The 18,438-nt window shown below is 37.9% G+C and overlaps 1 protein-coding gene across 1 annotated transcript in view; it reads left to right on the top strand.

Moving 5' to 3' along the window:
• astn2 (astrotactin 2) overlaps positions 1–18,438 on the top strand; it is a 479,465-nt gene that overhangs the window by 246,949 nt on the left and 214,078 nt on the right. Inside the window, exons 6-7 of the mRNA XM_079872092.1 lie at positions 2,911–3,054; positions 10,237–10,404. Coding sequence (XP_079728218.1) covers positions 2,911–3,054; positions 10,237–10,404 — 312 coding nt within the window. The remainder of the gene's footprint in view (positions 1–2,910; positions 3,055–10,236; positions 10,405–18,438) is intronic.

Genomic DNA, 18,438 nt, shown 5'->3' on the forward strand with positions numbered 1-18,438 from the left:
CGTCCACTTGCTCAGCGTCCATCATCTGTTTTTAAAAAACTATCTTCTCGATCTCCAGTGGAGATTGTGCTAATGATGGTGGGCTGTACGCTGACTGACACATCTAGGAACAGATTGTTGTGGAAGAGACGTGGGAGACTGTGAATATTGCAGTGTGAAGAAGAAGAAGCCAGGTGTGACCTCTCTGAGGAGCCACAACTAAACAAACACAAGCATCTGTGAGATGTTTGGATACAGCCTACAGAAGTCTCAGCGTCTTGAAGTTTGCTTAAACAGAGTTACTTTCACTCTTTATTTTATTCCTACCATAACACTTAGCTGGGGATATCTTAGCACAGTATCCAAGCAACTGTTATTTTTAGGCTAACTCTGATATCTAAATCATGTTGGGTAATGATGAAAACCCATTATCTGTTTTTCTGCATAAATCAGTCATGTCTTAACAAGGACTTTTAAACTTAGCTAATTAAAGAATAAAACAAATAGAAAGTTGAATTGTTTGTAAAAGGCCACTAATACATGTGTTGACAAGTATAACATTTCTCAGATCTGGTGCTGGTATTAATTGTTACCTGTTACAGCCAGAGTCTTCGACTTTATCCTGCAGGATATCCAAATAATCAGAACTTAAGGTTGTCAAACCCTTTTAGTCATTTCTCAATATATGTGGACGTTTCAGACACAGAGGAGGACAGAAGCTTTAGTTTAACCTCTGTCTCACAGATGAATCGCTCCTGTTAAGCTATTCTTTCAATGTTACATAAGTCTGATCGTCATCACTGAGCTTTTGAGACATGGGAATAGCACTCTCACTCCCACGTCCACTCCATAGGGAGTTTGAGGATTCAATTTATAGACCGGCTGTCCTCAGAAAACATTGGGACACTTGTCTCTCCTCGTGTTATTGTTACATTAGAGGTGCTTGCTGTATTATTATTATTATTATTATTATCATGATCATCATCATTATTAAAATAAATTGATTCCTTTATTCAGCAAGGATGCATTAAATGCTATGATTGATTGGTTTAATGGATTAAATGCCAAAAGCAGATCACAATAGCATAGAGTTGTTAACCTTGGGTGAGAATTGACAGGCTCTGCACAGTTAAAGGTGTGGTAAAATCCCCTTTTCACAAGATGTAAAATAAGTCATTGATGTCCCAAGAGTGTGTATGTGAAATTTTAGCTCAAAATACCCCACAGATATTTTTATAAAGCGTGTTAAAATTGTCACTTTTTGAGGGTGAGCAAAAACACACCGTTTTGTGTCTGTTCCTTTAAATGCAAATGAGCTGCTGCTCCCGGCACAGGGGGCGGAGCTACAAGAGCTCGTGTTCTTTTACCTCTCACACACATGCACTGAAAATGTCAAAAACTTTTAGCCTTTTATGTTCAAACCGGAGTCAGACAATGATGGAGAGACTCAAGAAGAAGTGACAACATGTAGAAGCAACAGGACATTTCTGAATGGTTAGTTGATGAATTTATGAAGCTGATGTGTAGTTATCTTCTAGTCATTGATTAGCATATTCTGTCATTATAATCTATAAACCGATTTCCCGGGGGCGGGGCTTATGTAAATTTTAGGGTTAGTGATGTCACTAACCCTGGAGGAATGTCTTGTAGTCTCTACCAGCCATTTGGTGTAGTCCTTAAAAAGCAATTTCTGTAAAAGAAAATATCTGTATAAAGTGAAATCATAATAAACTACCTCTTTGAATCGGTCTGCTCTGTGTGAGATAAATGTTCTTAGAAAGTCGTTGCCAATTTTAGATGATACATCTCACACTTTGTATTCAGAATTTGATATCTTTCCTTTGGGAAGACGATAGAGAGTCCTCAAGTGGAGAACTGTTAGAGCTTCTAGATTGTATGTGTGAAATGCAGTTGAAATACTCATTTGAAGCATAAGGAGACTGGTGTTTTTCAAAGTTTTTTTCTTTTCTTTTTTCGGTAACACTTTATTTTACAGTGTCCTTGTTACACATGTTACATGTACTTACTATAGTAATAACAGTAAATTATGCATAATTACATGACTCTAACCCTCAACCAAACTCTAATACTACTCTAACCCTAATATTATTATTACTCAGTACTTAAATAAATATATAATTACACTGTGACAATGACACCTTAAAATAAAGTGTAACCCTTTTTTTCTTCTCACATCCTAAAGTTGTGAGGAAAATGGAAGTACGCAAATACCCGAGTTGTTATGGTTCATGCATGTTTATGATGTCTTGTGTTATGTCCGTTTGCATGTTGATGCTGCAGATATTGCCCTGAGAAGGGACAAATAAAGAGTACTACTACTTCTACTACTACCAAATTGCACAAAAGTGACAGTAAAAGCATTTGTTGCAATGTTATAAATAAAATAAAATATATTATTTTTATTCATCAGAAAAATCCTGGAATAATCATAGTTATCACAAATATATAAAGCAGCATAACTGTTTTCAATATTGATAAAAATCATAAATGTTTCTCGAGCATCAAATCATCATATTATACTGATTTCTGAAGGGTCATGTGACACTGAAGACTGGAGTAATGATGCTGAAAATTCAGCTTTGATCACAGGATATAAATTACACTTAACTATATATTCACATAGAAAAAAGTTATTATGAATTGTAATATTTCACAAAAGCAGTTTTTTGTTTGTTTTTATGTTTGATCAAATAAATGCAGCCTTTGTGAGCGTAAAATACTTCTTTGAAAAATAATCTTACTGACCCCAAAACTTTGAACCATAGACTATAAAAGCAATATTGAGCAGTAGTGTATATCAAAGGAAGAGCGAACGCTTGTCTGATAACGGTGGATGGTGGGGTTTAGCGAGGGGTTCGTTTAAAGCTGAGACGGATCTGTATAATCATGTTCTTCTGTCTGTTCCCACAGGCTGTCCACAGAGTCCCATGAGCAAAGCCACGCTAACACTGATCACCGTCTGCACGTGTGTGGTGGCGGTGGTGTACGGCACACAGTCCTGTCCGCTCTCCGTCAAGGTCACGCTCCACGTTCCCGAACACTTCATCGCTGACGGTGAGCATCTCCTGACAGTCACAGCGTGCATCTCTGCATATATCTGTAAAAGATGTGTAGGTAGTTATAGCCTTCGGTCTCAGGATATTTTCTCATTGTCGATTCCAGTGGTGCGGCCTGAACTGGGCAAAAAGGCATTTAAAGGGATGGTTCGGAGTAAAATCAACCTAGGGTCCTTTGCACCATGACCTCGACCCAAACACCCCCCCAGAAGCTTTTTTTTTTTTTTTCCTTGGTTGAACATTATTAAAGTTATAGAGCTTATTTAGAGACGTCTCCATTAATAAAATATAACATTACCCCTAAGATTAGGCAGGCCCTTGGGGGTCTATCGTCCTCTGAACACAGTGACATAAGAAATCTGGTTGTCATTTTTGACAGATTGATGTGTTTTAAAAGTCATGTTAAGTCTGTGGTTCGCAACTGTTTTTTCCATCTCAGGAACATTGCTAAGATTAGATCTATGGTTTCCAAAAAAGAGATGCTTATTCATGCCTTTATTTCTACACGGTAGGACTATTGCAATGTGCTGTACACTTGTTTGAATAAATCGTCTATAGATCGACTACAAAATGCAGCTGCTAGGCTTTTGATTAGGACCAGCAGGAGGTCACACATTACTCCTGTGCTGAAGGCCCTTCATTGGCTTCCTGTTGGTTTCAGAGTACATTTTAAAATTTTGGTCATTACTTTCAGAGCTTGCATGGTCAAGCACCCTCTTACATCCAGGATCTATTACATATGCATACTCCATGTCGGTCTCTGAGGTCCTCAGGACACGTCTTCAGACAAGAGGTGACCGTGCTTTTTGTGTTGTGGCTCCGAAGCTCTGGAACTCGCTTCCTTTAGCTCTGAGAACTAGGAGTTCTGTGGAATCTTTTAAAAAACACTGAAAACTCATCTTTTTGGACAAGCTTTTAACTAACAATTTGATTTGTTTGTTATTGAAATTTTATGGAATCTGATGGTAGTACAGTTGTGAAGTTGTACTAGGTTTGTACTTGTACAGTGTAACATTTTTTTTTATTGTTTGTTTTTATTACTGTCCAGCACTTTGTGACCCTTCCTTGTCTGTGAAAGGTGCTATACAAATAAACTTTACCTACTTACTTACTTAGATATCAGCCGAATGGCTTAGTGCAGGTGCTAATGGATCCAAGGCTGTATCTGGTAAATGACCCCACTTATAATGCCCAGAATGGACCAAACTTCTACAGTAGCACAAATAGGTTCTGTACTCATTCAACGAGGCATTGGAAAGTTTGTAAGTACATCAGGAGTTTATTTAAATAACACTTGCCTGACGGCTCACGCTACCGCTAACCCGGACGTCGAGGTCACTTCAGTGGTTTGAGAAAAGCCCATAAAAGTCCTGGCAGAAAGTGATGCATTAGGATGTATCTTTTCTTTCCTGGTAAAATAAAGTTTTTTAATAATCTCACAAAACCTTTTAACAATGTCATGAACTTTACTTTAAGACCATTAGGAAGCTCTTACTGCATTACAGTAGACTCACTTCAGCAAGACAAAAACATCTTTATATGTGAACAAAAGACTAAATTAAATTACCCACTTCTCTTCAGAAGACTTGGAATAAACAGCTCGATTCATGTGGGTTTATTATACGATCTCTTTGTGAATGTTTTGAAGCATCAGAGTTTTGGGTGAATAGACTTTCATTGTAAGGTCAGAAATGCCTCGGACTCCATTAAAAAGAGCTTCATTTGTGTCTCCGAAGATGAATGAAAGTCTTACGGGTTTGGAACGACGTGAGAGTGAGTAACTGATGAAAGAATTTTCATTTTTAAGTCAAGTCATCTTCATTTATATAGTGCTTTTAACAATGTAGATTGTTCCAAAGCAGCTTTACAGTGATAATAGGAAATTAAAGTAACAGACATTTATTGGCTTTACAGCAGCTCTAGAATAAAGTTATTGTCCAGCTAAAGTTAGTTTTGATTGATTCACTTTTGTCGCAAAGATCATTAGTTATTAACTTAGGGGCCGCTAACACGACACCGGGAAAACAGAAACTCTTAAGTTCTCTCCGCGCAAACTTTAAAAAAGCGAACCCGTGAGATGATGCCGTGCACAAGCGTAGTTTCAGATAAACTAACCTTTTAAACTTTTATAAGAAAACAAAGATATCGTGTGAGAGAGAGCAGAGGTCAGACGACACTGAAGAGCATCTTCTGTCCTCCAGAAACCTCCAGTTAAAGCCATGTGATGCTGATGCTGCAGTCCAGAGATCCTGGACCATCTGTCAGAGATGCTGTCAGCTGCTTTAACCCTCAGAGAGCAAACATGACCGAAACACACACACACACACACACAGAGCACATAACTGTTTATAAAAGCTGTGAGATGATCTGTCTGCCATACACGTATATATTTTGAATCTGTCTTTAATAATAGTGAGAATAGTGAGACTGCAGGTGCTTGTACTGTATTGAGATGACCTAAATTGCAGATAACACCTGGCCGCCATATTGCTACTGTGTGTGTGCCATATATTATTACTGTCTAATTGTTTCTTTTACCTGCTTGCTGGACCCTTATTATGATTATGATTAATTTGTTGAAAGACTGGAGCAGCGCACACACAGAGAAATATTATAATATACTGTACAGTATATATGAATATATTAGTGAATACATAATCATATACTTCTATTGTTTTCTACTGGTTTAATGACAGTGTCGTTTGTATCCCAAACTGCTAAACAAACCCTTACAGAAATCAGCACATTATTGGATTCAAATACAAACATGATCTGGCTGATTTATGAGCCTTTTCATTTGCTAGGACACACACACACACACACACACTGAAACCCCCAATAATTTGTCAAACTCATTTCAGGCATAGTTCACTGCTCTTAGCTGTATATTTAGCGTATGCAATAGCCTTCCTGTTTATGAGGATTATAAACTGTAAATGTAAAAAAGGACAATAAAGTAAAATGCATGGCACATTTTGAGTGCATCCATTTGAATTATATCTATGGTATTCATTAAAAAATAAAATAACATAAAAACTGGCACTGTATATATGGCATTAGCACTGCTTGGCTGTTAATAATATTCTTTATTAGTGATGGGCGATATTGAATTTTGCAGCCCTTTGATGGTTTATGATGCCTGATGTGCCACAAATAATTACTTCAAAACAAATATCAAAGTGTACTACTGACTAATAAAACAAAATACATATTTAACATAAAGGTATAGGGCCCTATCTTGCACCCAGCGCAATTGACTTTGTACACCGATGCATGTATCATTCCTATTTTGCACCCGACGCACAGCAGACTTTTCCCTCCACAGACGCACGTCGGTTAACTAAGAAATACACTTGCACTCCCCGGGGCGGTTCAGCGAAAAGAGGAGGAGTGTTCCGGCGCAAACGTTCCCTCATGCTATTTTACAGGTTTAGAAAACAATTCCGCCACTAACCGAAAAAAAAATAGTTTAAAGTCAGTGGCGCATTGCGCATGTTATTCATATGCTATTTTAAGGGCGCATGCTTGGCCATAATCAATGTAGCGTGTGCACAACACACACACACTTTGATTCTCTCACCTACACACAGACGCAGCAGGTTTCATTTTTGCAAATCATAGCCTACATTATTACGATAGATAGATAGATAGATAGATAGATAGATAGATAGATAGATAGATAGATAGATAGATAGATAGATAGATAGATAGATAGATAGATAGATAGATAGATAGATAGATAGATAGATAGATAGATAGATAGATAGATAGATAGATAGATAGATAGATAGACCCGCCCACAAAGTTACTTGCGTTTTGCGCTTGATACTTGCGTTTCAGATCGTTAAAATAGGGTCCATAGTGTGTGTCACACACACACACACACACACACACACAATGGGCCCTATCTTGCAGAGATCCGCCCACAAAGTTACTTGCGTTTCACGATTGATACTTGCGTTTCAGATCGTTAAAATAGGCCCCAATATGGATAAAAGTATTGGGACACATCTCTTAATTCTTGAGTTCAGCTGAACTGGATTCAGACCCTTTGCCACAGGTGTATAAAAGCAAACACCTGGCCATGCAGACTGCATCTACAAACATGTGTGCAAAATAAGGAGCTTCTGAAGAGCTCAGTGAAATCAAGCGTGTTACAGTGATAGGATGCCACCTTTGCAATAAGTCAGTTCGTGAAATTTCATCCCTGCTAGATATTCCCCGGTCCACTGTAAGTGGGATTATTGAAAAGTGGAAGCGTTTAGGAACCGCAGCAACTGAAAGCAGACGTCCACGTAGACTCACAGGGTGAACCGGTCACTGTGTGCTGACTCTGAGGCACATGGTGCGTATAAGTCGCCAACGCTCTGCTGATTCCACAGCCGAAGAGCGCCAAACCTCCACTGGCATTAATATCAGCACGGATACTGTGCGGCGGGAGCTTCGTGGAATGGGTTTCCATGGCTGAGCAGCTTCATGCAAGTCTCACATCACCAAGTACAATGATACACATCAGATGGAGTGGTGTAAGGCTGCGTTCACACTTGGCATTAACATGCGACCTGTATCCGGATGTTGTCCACATACTCACATTGACAAGACAAGTGTAAACTCGCTTCTGATGGGAATGTTATCCGATCAGCGTGTCCAGGTTCGGAGGGAGTCGAGGACGCATTGTGATCGGATCTCAGTGTAATGTAAACGCAGTCCAGCCATCGTGTCTGCATTCACAGGTGGACGTCACACAAGTCATTATTCCCCCTCCTCTCTCCGGAACTGAGAGCTGTGTGGTTTTGCGATACAGTCGAGTGCGAAGTACATCGCAAATATACTGAAATGTTTGCCTTCGCACCCGAAAGTTGCAGAACCATTCATTTTCTGTGCATTTTTCCCACCACAGCTGGCAACGCTCTCGGACCCATACGTTTCTCTGTACCGTTTCCATCGCGGCATCTATCCACATTATTAGCACTTGCTTATTATTAATTACTTGCACATTATTAGTACTGCATCCTCCTCATTTTGCGAGATTTGTAAAATGTCCCCCGACTGAAAAGTGTTTTTAAAAGAAAACCCAACACTTCAGGTCGACTTTGCACTGAGCCATCCTTTCTTCTTTTTCTTTTTCTTTTTTCTTTTTTGAGATCCGATCTGTTATCCAGATACAGAAGCCACTTGATGTGGACAGGTGTAAACACACCGCGTCCTGATTGGCTTATGATCCGATCTGCTTGATCAGATCACGGTGATCACATGTTAATGCCAAGTGTAAACGCAGCCTTAAACACGGCGCTACTGGATTCTGGAGCAGGGAAAACGTGTTCTGTGGAGGGAAGAGTGACGTGTCTGTGTTTGACAGTGTGATCGGTGAGTCTGGGTTTGGCGGATGCCAGGAGAACGTGGAGGGGGGATTATGGTGTGGGGTTGTTTTTCAGCGGTTGGGCTAGACCTCTTACTTCAAGTGAAGGGAAATCTTAATGCTTCAGCATACCAAGACATTTTGGACAATGCTATGCTTCCAACTTAGTGGGAAGAGTTTAGGGAATACCCTTTTTATTCCAGCATGACCGAGCACCAGTGCATTATAACTGATGACACAAATGAACTGACTTGTGCATTAACTGATCCCAATTATTTCAATATGGTTTAAATCAGTGTTAAATTAAATCTTTGTTAAAAATCTCACACTCACAAGTCCTGACACAAGGACGAACTGTGAATCTAGACTAAGAATACCATCTTTAGGAAACTCTTAGGTTACACTTTATTTTGATTGTCCACTTTAGACAATTTACTAACTATAAGTATCTTTGCAACTACAACTAAAGGCGCACCAGGGTAAAAGGCGGCTTTGTATTCTGTGCTAATTTGATCTAATATTTGATGGTTTTTAAAATGTTGTAGATTTAAGTTGCAAATGAGAATCGCTAAAATTATTGAATGAGACAAAGGTCTTGTAAATGATTTTCAGTTTTGTTCAAGGTAATAAAAATATCGGCTGACTTTTCCATTTGTTCATTTGTTATCTTAGGGATAATCACCATATTTATATTGAAACCTTCATTTAAAAAAATATGATATTAATATTTTCATATAACACAATATAATGTATTGTTACAAATATAAATATGTTAAATTATTATGGGATCTCCTTCAATGCTTTCAGAATCTTTACTTTTTAAAATCATTTTCTATATTTTTAAAACATATTTTTATATTAACATAATGTCAATGACAGTATATTTATTGAACACAAATTAATTGTTTTATTTAGCTAGACGTTGTTCTCGCTGCTTCTCCTCATATCTGCGTGTAAAGTTCAGGCACAAACGCTGGCACGCTGTGTTAAACCCCTGTGTCTCTGTGCAGCTTCTGGCAGGCGTCCACACGTCCCGCTCAGCCTCTGGTCTCGGGTTTAAGACGACAAAGAGGATTATGAAGCAGCAAAGCAATTTCATTTAAGTCGCCCTTATCTTTGGGAAGTGCTGAATTCACACATTAGCAGAACAGGACAGGTGTAGAGAGATGATGGACACAGAGAGAAGGGGGAACACATTTATAAACAGGGTTTAATTGTGCTTTGGGGAGAGATCTGGGCTTTGACAGCAGTGTTATTGAAGAGCAGTGACATCCTACGTTGTGTCCTTTCTTGTTCAGTGTTTGTGTGATGGAGGACTCATAAACACTAGTCTTAGTCACTGCAAGAGAGGCCTGGAGATCTTTAGATGTTTCAAGAGATTCTGACCTGGTTTTAATGTGAATTTAATGTTGGACGGCCACTTTATCCTCAAGTTTGAGCTCCATATTCTCATTATATCATTATATATGAGCCATAAAAGCCTGATGATTCAAATATGAAAGACAACAACAACAAAAAACATATGCAAACATGTACTTTTTTCATGAATGGAAATGAGCAGTTTGTTCATTATGCAAACATTATGTTCTGTTTTTTATTCAAAAAACATGATTTAAAAGAAAATACAATTTCAGTCTTTCTACTTCAAAATGTCACTTTAAATGTTTCTTTGTAATTGTTTGTGAAATTTATGAATGATTTTTTTTTTTTTTTTTTTTTTTTTGTGTAGGATATGTTAGCAATGTGGTTATTGATGGTCATGTGAAAAGGATCTTAAGATAAATGTGAAACTTTCTTCTTTTTTTTTCTTTTTTGATATAGGAAGCAGTTTTGTAGTAAGCATGGGCAGTTATCTGGATGTCTCCAACTGGTTAAATCCAGCCAAACTGACCCTGTACTACCAGACCAACACCTCTACCCAGTGGGTGAGAGATTACTGCGGTCAGAGGACGACTGACCCCTGTGAACAGCTCTGTGACCAGGACACTGGTGAGTCAACACACACACACACACACACACACATTGGGTTTTCATGTTTTATGGGGACATTCCATAAACCTAATGATACTGTACAAACTGTATATTATCTCCCCTTACACTAACCCGACCCCTAAACCCATCACACAAAACTTTCTGCATTTTTACATTTTCATAAAGCATCACTTATTTATAAGCTGTTTTCCTCATGGGGACCAAAAAACAATTCCTCACAAGGACAACAATTTCGGATATTGCCATCTTTGTGGTACTCCTGCTGAAGAAAGTGGGAAAAACAGCTAAACCACTGTAAAAAGTGGTAATCTGCAATTGTTACGTTAAAAAGAGCTCAAAATACCCCACAGATATTTCAACGCATTCTCATCCTAGGGCGTCATATACTGACGCTTTTGACATTTCGTCTACATCCAACGCACATGGCACCCTTTAGCGTCAATATGACACGCACAGAGCTTTGTTCAGTTATGGGTAGGTTTAGGTCTGGGGTAGGGTTAGGGTTAGACCGCTAGGAGGCGCCTTCTGGCCCATATCTATCTGCGTCTCATATTGACGCTAAAGGGTGCCATGTGCGTTTGATGTAGACGAAATGTCAAAAGCGTCAGTATATGACGCCTTGGGATGAGAACTGGCTGGATATTTTTATATAGCATGTTAAAACTGTCAATTCTTGAGGGTGCGCAAAAACGCATCGTTTTGTGTCTGTTCCTTTAAATGCAAATGAGCTGCTGCTCCCGGCACAGGGGGCGGAGCTACAAGAGCTTGTGTCCTTTTACCTCACACAGGCATGCACTGAAAATTTCAAAAACTTTTAGCCTTTTATGTTCAAACCGGATTCAGACAATGATGGAGAGACTCAAGAAGAAGTGACGACATGTAGAAGCAACAGGACATTTCTGAATGGTTAGTTGATGAATTTATGTAGATGATGTGTAGATATCTTCTAGTCATTGATTAGCATATTCTGTCTTGATAATCTATAAATCGTGTTCCGGGGGCGGGGTTTATGTAAATTTTAGGGTTAGTGATGTCACTAACCTGGGAGGAATGTGGTGTAGTCTCTACCAGCCGTTTATTGTAGTCCTTAAAAAGCAATTTCTGTAAAAGCAAATATCTCCCTTTGCTTTGAACTTTGAGCGTCGTAACTTTGCAGATGTTGTTTATGCTCAAACAGCAACATTACACACTAACTAAAGTTAGAAAAGTGAAATCATAATCAACCACCCCTTTAAATTTACTTTTGTTGGTGTAACCTAATATATTTAGGTTGATTCTGTAATGTCAAATAACATTTTGATTTAATTGAATTTAGCCTGGTCGTAGCTGGTTAAGCATGCTGGTTTTAGACACTCTTTTAGACGACCAACCAACTGAAACCATCTTTGTCAGGCTGGGAGACCAGTTTGACCAAATTAAACCAGCTACATCCAGATTAAACCAGCTGAGACCAGACAACCAGCGTAGGTGTTTTGTTTGTTTGTTTGTTTGTTTGTTTCAGCAGGGCTGGCTTAACCCTGCTTAGCTTCAGTGTGAATGCAGTCAAAAGCTTCAGGTTGAGAACTGTTGGCTGTTATAGAAGATCTTCTCTAGTTTCCCAGTCTTCCAAAACACATGTTTTTTTTACAAGAGTAAAGGATATTGAAAAATGAGTTAGCCATTTATATTGCACAGAAAGCTAGAAATTATATATTGTTTTATTAAAATAATTAAAATAAGCAATAAATAAATGAATATCTGCCAGTGTTAGATAAGTGATCCAAAGTTGCCATGCATAATTTAACAGAATGCATGTTAAAGCATGTTCTCTGCACTGAAAAACAAATTAGCTGTAGAATGTACTTTGAAACGATTTTCACTCAGAAATTGGTAATAAATTTCACAGATAATCACAAAGAAACTAATTTTCACATTGAATTAAATGTAAAATGTTTAAGTAGAAAGACTGAAATCGTAATTTCTTGTAAAACATACTTCAGTAATCTTTGTTTTATTTATAACATCTTAAAATATGTCTTTATAGTTTGATGTGGAATAACCAGTAAAAAAAAAAGAAAAAAAGAAACATGCATTAAAAAAAGTTGCCATCTGACACACACACACACACACACACACACACACTTATGGGGAAACACATTTATTTGCTCATGACCTTCTGTGGTAATCTGGCGCTCACGGTCTCAGTCAGGTTGAGTCGGCTTGCAGGGCGTCAGTTTGATAAGCGTGCCGATGCCCGGGGATCATGGGAATAACACAAGCCCACTGTGACGTCTCAGACCCAGGGCTTACGAGCCTCACGCTTGACATTTACAGTTATTGTCAAGGAATCGGTCTTTGTAGCTGCTCTTTTGCAATATGGTCAAGAGCTGTAACACACTGTGCTCTTTAGACAGCGGGGGTAAAAGTATACAGTCAATTTGATTGTGACACAATGATTGACGAACACACAACATATTCCATAACAGCCTATTATTCACTGCCAAGACTGTGATTCTGTCACACTAGTCTCATGCGAAGATTTAAATGTCATGGTTATACATTTATAACAGCATTATAAAACAGCAAATTGTAAGTGCACAAGTGTATTTACTGTGAAAATGTTTCCCATTTGTTTATACACACTGAAATTCAATTATTATCTGTGGTAATGAGCAGCAGAAGCTTGTGTAGTTCAATCCGCAATATCCGTTTCATTGGTTGGCCTCAGCCATTGTAAATGTCTTTGAATGCAGCTCTAGTTCATCATATAGGTCTGTTGCCTGCATTTATTTTTAAACACAGCACCATGAAAGCTCCGATCTTTAAGCCAGTGTTCTGTGACCTGACATTTAGATGCATTATCTACCTCTTCTTTCTCTCTTTTAACTGGGCTTACTCCTAAAGAAAAGGAGGGGACAATATGAGTGGTTCTGTATAGGAGTAAACCTGTATCGGATTATATCTCTTCTGCTTTTAGCACATACTGTAAAAGCTGCATGAAATCACTAATGCACCGTCACTGGTGATGCATTAACACACCTGAATGAACATGAAAGATTAGATTCATAAATGTGAAGGTGAATCTGGGAAACCAAAAGGAACAGCAAGTTAGAAAAGTGCTGCATGTGCTAAACAAGGCATTTGAAAGATGGAAATGAAAACCAAATTGTATTACCAAAGTGAAATACAATGTTATCTAAAAACACAGATAGCCACAAAAAAAAAAAAAGCAGGGGTGCGTTCTCCGATAACGTTGTCTCTTAGCGCGCTACGAAGACTCAAAAGGTACACCTTAACTACAGGTATACCTTTCCTACGTGTGTTCTCCGAACTATACCTTAGGATGTTGCTTAAGGTAAACCTTCTTAAGTTCGACCTTAGCAGGCGCTGTCCATGGTGGAGGCGCTGAATACGTTGATATCGATGCCTCGATGATCGATTGTGCGCTCTTTACTTCACAGCGGTATAGGTAAAGTATTGAGAAAACAATGTTCTTTATAAAGAAGCGTTTTAGAAATAGTACAAACTGCATTTATCGGGGCTCATTGAAATATGTACATGCAGAAATAAATATGAGTATGTGTTTATAATTTAGCAAGTGTGCAATCCAACCCCTCACGGCCATAAGTGTGTTAATGTTCTCCACAACGTATGCTGATTATCCACCAGCCATGTAGTTGACATACACTAACTGGCTCCGCGGACGGCGCCGTCTTTGATTTAAAACAAGTACTCGCTGTCTCGCTGCCATAGCTATACAGTTTGTGTAAACTCATCTTTCTTTATATAGACTCCTAAGCCTTTTCTGTCAAATGGTTCGCCAGCTGATGTGCCTAAGGATAGTAATTAAAAAAGCTAACAACCATTAGTGTATGGAAACTTTATTAATGAAAACACTTCCATACACTGGGTGTAGGCTATAACAACTTAAGTATTTTATGTGTACAATTTTAAAGTAAAGTAAAAATGTAATTTTAATACTAAATCAGATTTTATATTAAATGTTCATATAAAATTTTCTATGTGTAATTAAACTGCGATGTAAAAAAGCTTTTTGCGTAGTGGTGGCCACTAGTGGTATGAACCGTCAGCGGCGATAAGGTATAGCTAAGAGCGCTCCAGACCAACCTACGAACGTATGACTTACAGAAGGTATACTTAACTAAGAAGGTTTCGGAAACCACGTATTAACGATAAGGTACTTCTTAAGGTACAACTTAAGAACGACGTAGCGTTAAGGTTGTTTCGGAGAACGCAGCCCAGAAGTCTACAAATATATAATGGTATCATGTTATACTAAGGTCCATTTGTTAACACTGTTAAATGCATTAACTAACGTGAACTAGCAATGAGCTATACATGCATATAATTACTGATGCCATAAATAAGAAATGAATATGTTTATTCAGCAAGGGCACATTCAATTGATCAGCAGTGACAGTAAACACATTTATCATGTTACAAAATATTAACTTCTGTTCTAGAGAACTTTCTATTCATTAAAAAAATCCAAAAATAATAATAATTGTTTTCAACATTGATAATAATCATAAATGTTTCTTGAGCAGCAAATCATCATATTAGAGTGATTTCTGAAGGATCATGTGACACTGAAGACTGAAGTAATGATGCTGAAAGATCACGAAATATTACAATATAAAACAGTTGTTTTAAATTGTAATAAAGTGTCATTTTTGATCAAATAAAGGCATTAAAAATCTGAATTATTCCAAGCTTTTATATATTACAAGACGTGTTACCAATCTTTGGTTGAATACCTTTAGTAGTGCTGTCCTGCTAGTTAGCTGTAGTGCTTCTCGTTACGGGGCGACGGTGTGACAAGGTGTGCCGTAGACTTCCGAATGGATCCGTGCAGGAATAGGAGCCTAGCAGAGGCGTGATGCGGGAGCACTTGAGGATGCTGACTATCAGTCAGGACTGCAGCGTTCTGGATGAGCAGCTGAGCTTTGATTGCATACGCTGGAGGCTGGCCAGTAATCAGTTTCATTAGTCCAGACGAGGGCATTACTGTCCCATGTGCCACCACAGTCCTTGCCGTCCTCCTCTGAGTGTTTCTGTTCCTGTAGAGCACGATGCCTACAGCACCAAGGTCATTGGTTTGATTGAACTGTAGCTCTGGTTGCTACTTGTACTACTGTACAAAAAAAAGTAATGGACCACTTGCACTGAGCTTGAAGCACTTCCGTTTGGAAATAGTTCATCTCACTTATTTCCGGTTATGTTTACTTTCAATGTACAGTGGTCAGTGAGTTGAACAAACGCCACCTAAAATGAGTGTCCGCAATAAGTTTTAAAAAATTTGGCAATTTGAATTGACAGGAGTGTGATGTTACGAGTACATTAGTTTAAGAACTACATTACCCAGCATGCCACACTAGTTAGGTGCATGTGCAGACGCCCGTCTAGGGTTGGGCCATGCGGGTAGCACTGTACTGTGGTGATGTGCAAGTTGTCTAGTAAAGATGAAAGACCATCTATCACGCCTCGTCTGCTTATTATAAGACTAAGCAAAACAACACAAGGGGAACGGATATTCTGATGTTTACTCTGTGCAGAATTTTCCAAACTCATCAGAACATGAAGTTTTAATCCAGCCCAAGCCGATCTGAGAAAGCAGCGTGTGTTAAAAATACACCATTATTTCACCAGTGTTCGTCTAAACTAGTGACCGCAGCGCTGAAGTGTGTGAGAACAGAGGAAACATCAGTACGAAGCACCAACATTTATTTATTTGGATTCAATATTTGAATTTTGATTCATTTTTCAATGTCAATCTTTTCACTGTTTACATGTTTATGCTCAAAATGCTGTAATATTCAAAGTAGTTGACTGTCATTCTCCTCTACGCTGTGTGCGTTATTGATTAAATAGCCTATTTAACATCATTACAGGCAGTGCGCGAACATTCATTCATTCATTCATTCATTCATTCATTCAACTATTTTAAAAGACTGGAATAAACACCAGCGCACACAAGCAATCCTTTTAATAGTCAATTTCATTTAAAAATGTAATCCCAACAGGTATGAAATGTCAGAAAAAGAAAAACACTGTTAATGAGAAGACGAGCATATAGGACTGTGGCAACTTAGTGGATAAATATATTTATTAGCTATTTATTATTCAGAATGCACAGTTGGAAAGAAAATAGATTTATAGGAACATTTCAGCAGGCTCAAGATAATTCATACAGAGATCATTATTATATTTTAATCACTTGGCAGCCATAAAACATAGTGATAATGTGCATTCTCATGTATGAAGGTGCACTGAACACTGTAACCAGAAACTCCCGATATGTACTAACTAGAGCGCGGTAGTTGTGCAAGTAGTCCGTTAGAATCTAGTGTTGTTTGTGTTTGTGTGTGCTTTATAGTTTCATGACGTCACCACCCACCATTGGACTGATTTCACACATGCTTCACGACGCAATCCCGCAGAACGTTCCCACAGCGCCAATTGATGCCGCGCGAGTTCCCGCTTCAGGGAACCAAGGTTACAGTCGTAACCGAGGCGTTTTCCACCAGGAATCCCACAATTATTTAAAAAATAAGTTGAAATAATGCAGGTTGACATCTTCAACAGAAGCAAATACCATCGATTAACAACCTCGTAGCTCACAGTAGGTCTGCCTTTAAATGTTTATTAAGTTATCATTAAAAATGATTGTCCCTGTGGAGAAAATGAATGGAGTTTTTACTTCTGGAACCCAGCGCTCTATAACAGACCAGCGGGTAAAACTCTTGGATGTATTTTAAAGAGTCAATATTTTGAACTTCACAATTTTTTGAAAATCCAGAGTTTAACTGATCCTGATAAGTGTTCATTGTCACAATTATAAACCCAATTATAAACTCCCGCAGTGTTTCCAATTTTGGTGCCATATGCATCAGAATGCTTTTCTTACTTAGTATTATCATCTTGTTTCCAGTCCAAATATCTAAAAATTCTTAAATCAAGATGCGGTAACACTTTAGAATACTGTTCCTTCATTAATGAATAATTACACAGGAACAAACGAGTAACGAATTATTAACATTCTAGTAACTACTATTAACTAACAAGAAACTCTGATTAACAAATTAGTAAGTAATAGCGCTCAGATGAATGTAGTAGTTCATTATTAGCTAATCAGTAACTACTATTTTTTTCATACCTCCCAGAGAACTACTATCTACAAGTTCATAATTAACATGAATAATGCATAATTTATAATAAAAGGTAATGGTAACCCACTAGTAATGACTCAAGTATTACTACATCATTCTAAAGGAACTACTAATTATTTGGATCAGTATTCTAAAGTGAAAAACATGATAACTACCTAATATTGACTGAAGTCATTGTAAGCTTTTGAGATTTTTGTAAGATTTTGAATAGTAATTCCTTCCAATAGATTTGGTAACACTTTAGTCATTACTAGTGTGTTCCCATGATCTTCACTTTAGAATACTGATCCAAATAATTAGTAGTTCCTTTAGAAAGATGTAGTAACACTTGATTCATTACTATCCAAACCCTTACAAAAGCCTTAAAAGCTTACAGTGACTTCAGTCAATATTAGGTTGTTATCATGTTTTTCACTTTAGAATACTGATCCAAATTATTAGTAGTTCCTTTAGAATGATGTAGTAACACTTGATTCATTACTAATGGGCTACCATTACCTTATATTAAACATTGTGCATTATAAATATTTATTAACCTGTATATAGTAGTTCTTATAGTCTTCAGTGAGGTATAAAAAATAGTAGTTATTGATTAGCTAATAGTGAACTACCACATCCGACTGAGCGCTATTACTTACTAATTCGTTAATCAGAGTTTCTTGTTAGTTAATAGTAGTTACTAGAGTGTTACTAATGTGTGCAGACTATGTGCAGTTTGAAAAGCAGGACTGAATGTCTACAATGCTTGCAAACCTCTGCTGAAGCTGCTGATACTACTGTATATTCACACATTTTTTTGAATGCATATATCTAGAGTGTATATTATAACCATAAAACAGTCTTGCATGTGCATGGAGTGCCA

The sequence above is a fragment of the Squalius cephalus genome (genome assembly GCF_949319135.1).
Source record: "Squalius cephalus genome assembly, chromosome: 5".
NCBI lineage: Eukaryota > Metazoa > Chordata > Actinopteri > Cypriniformes > Leuciscidae > Squalius > Squalius cephalus.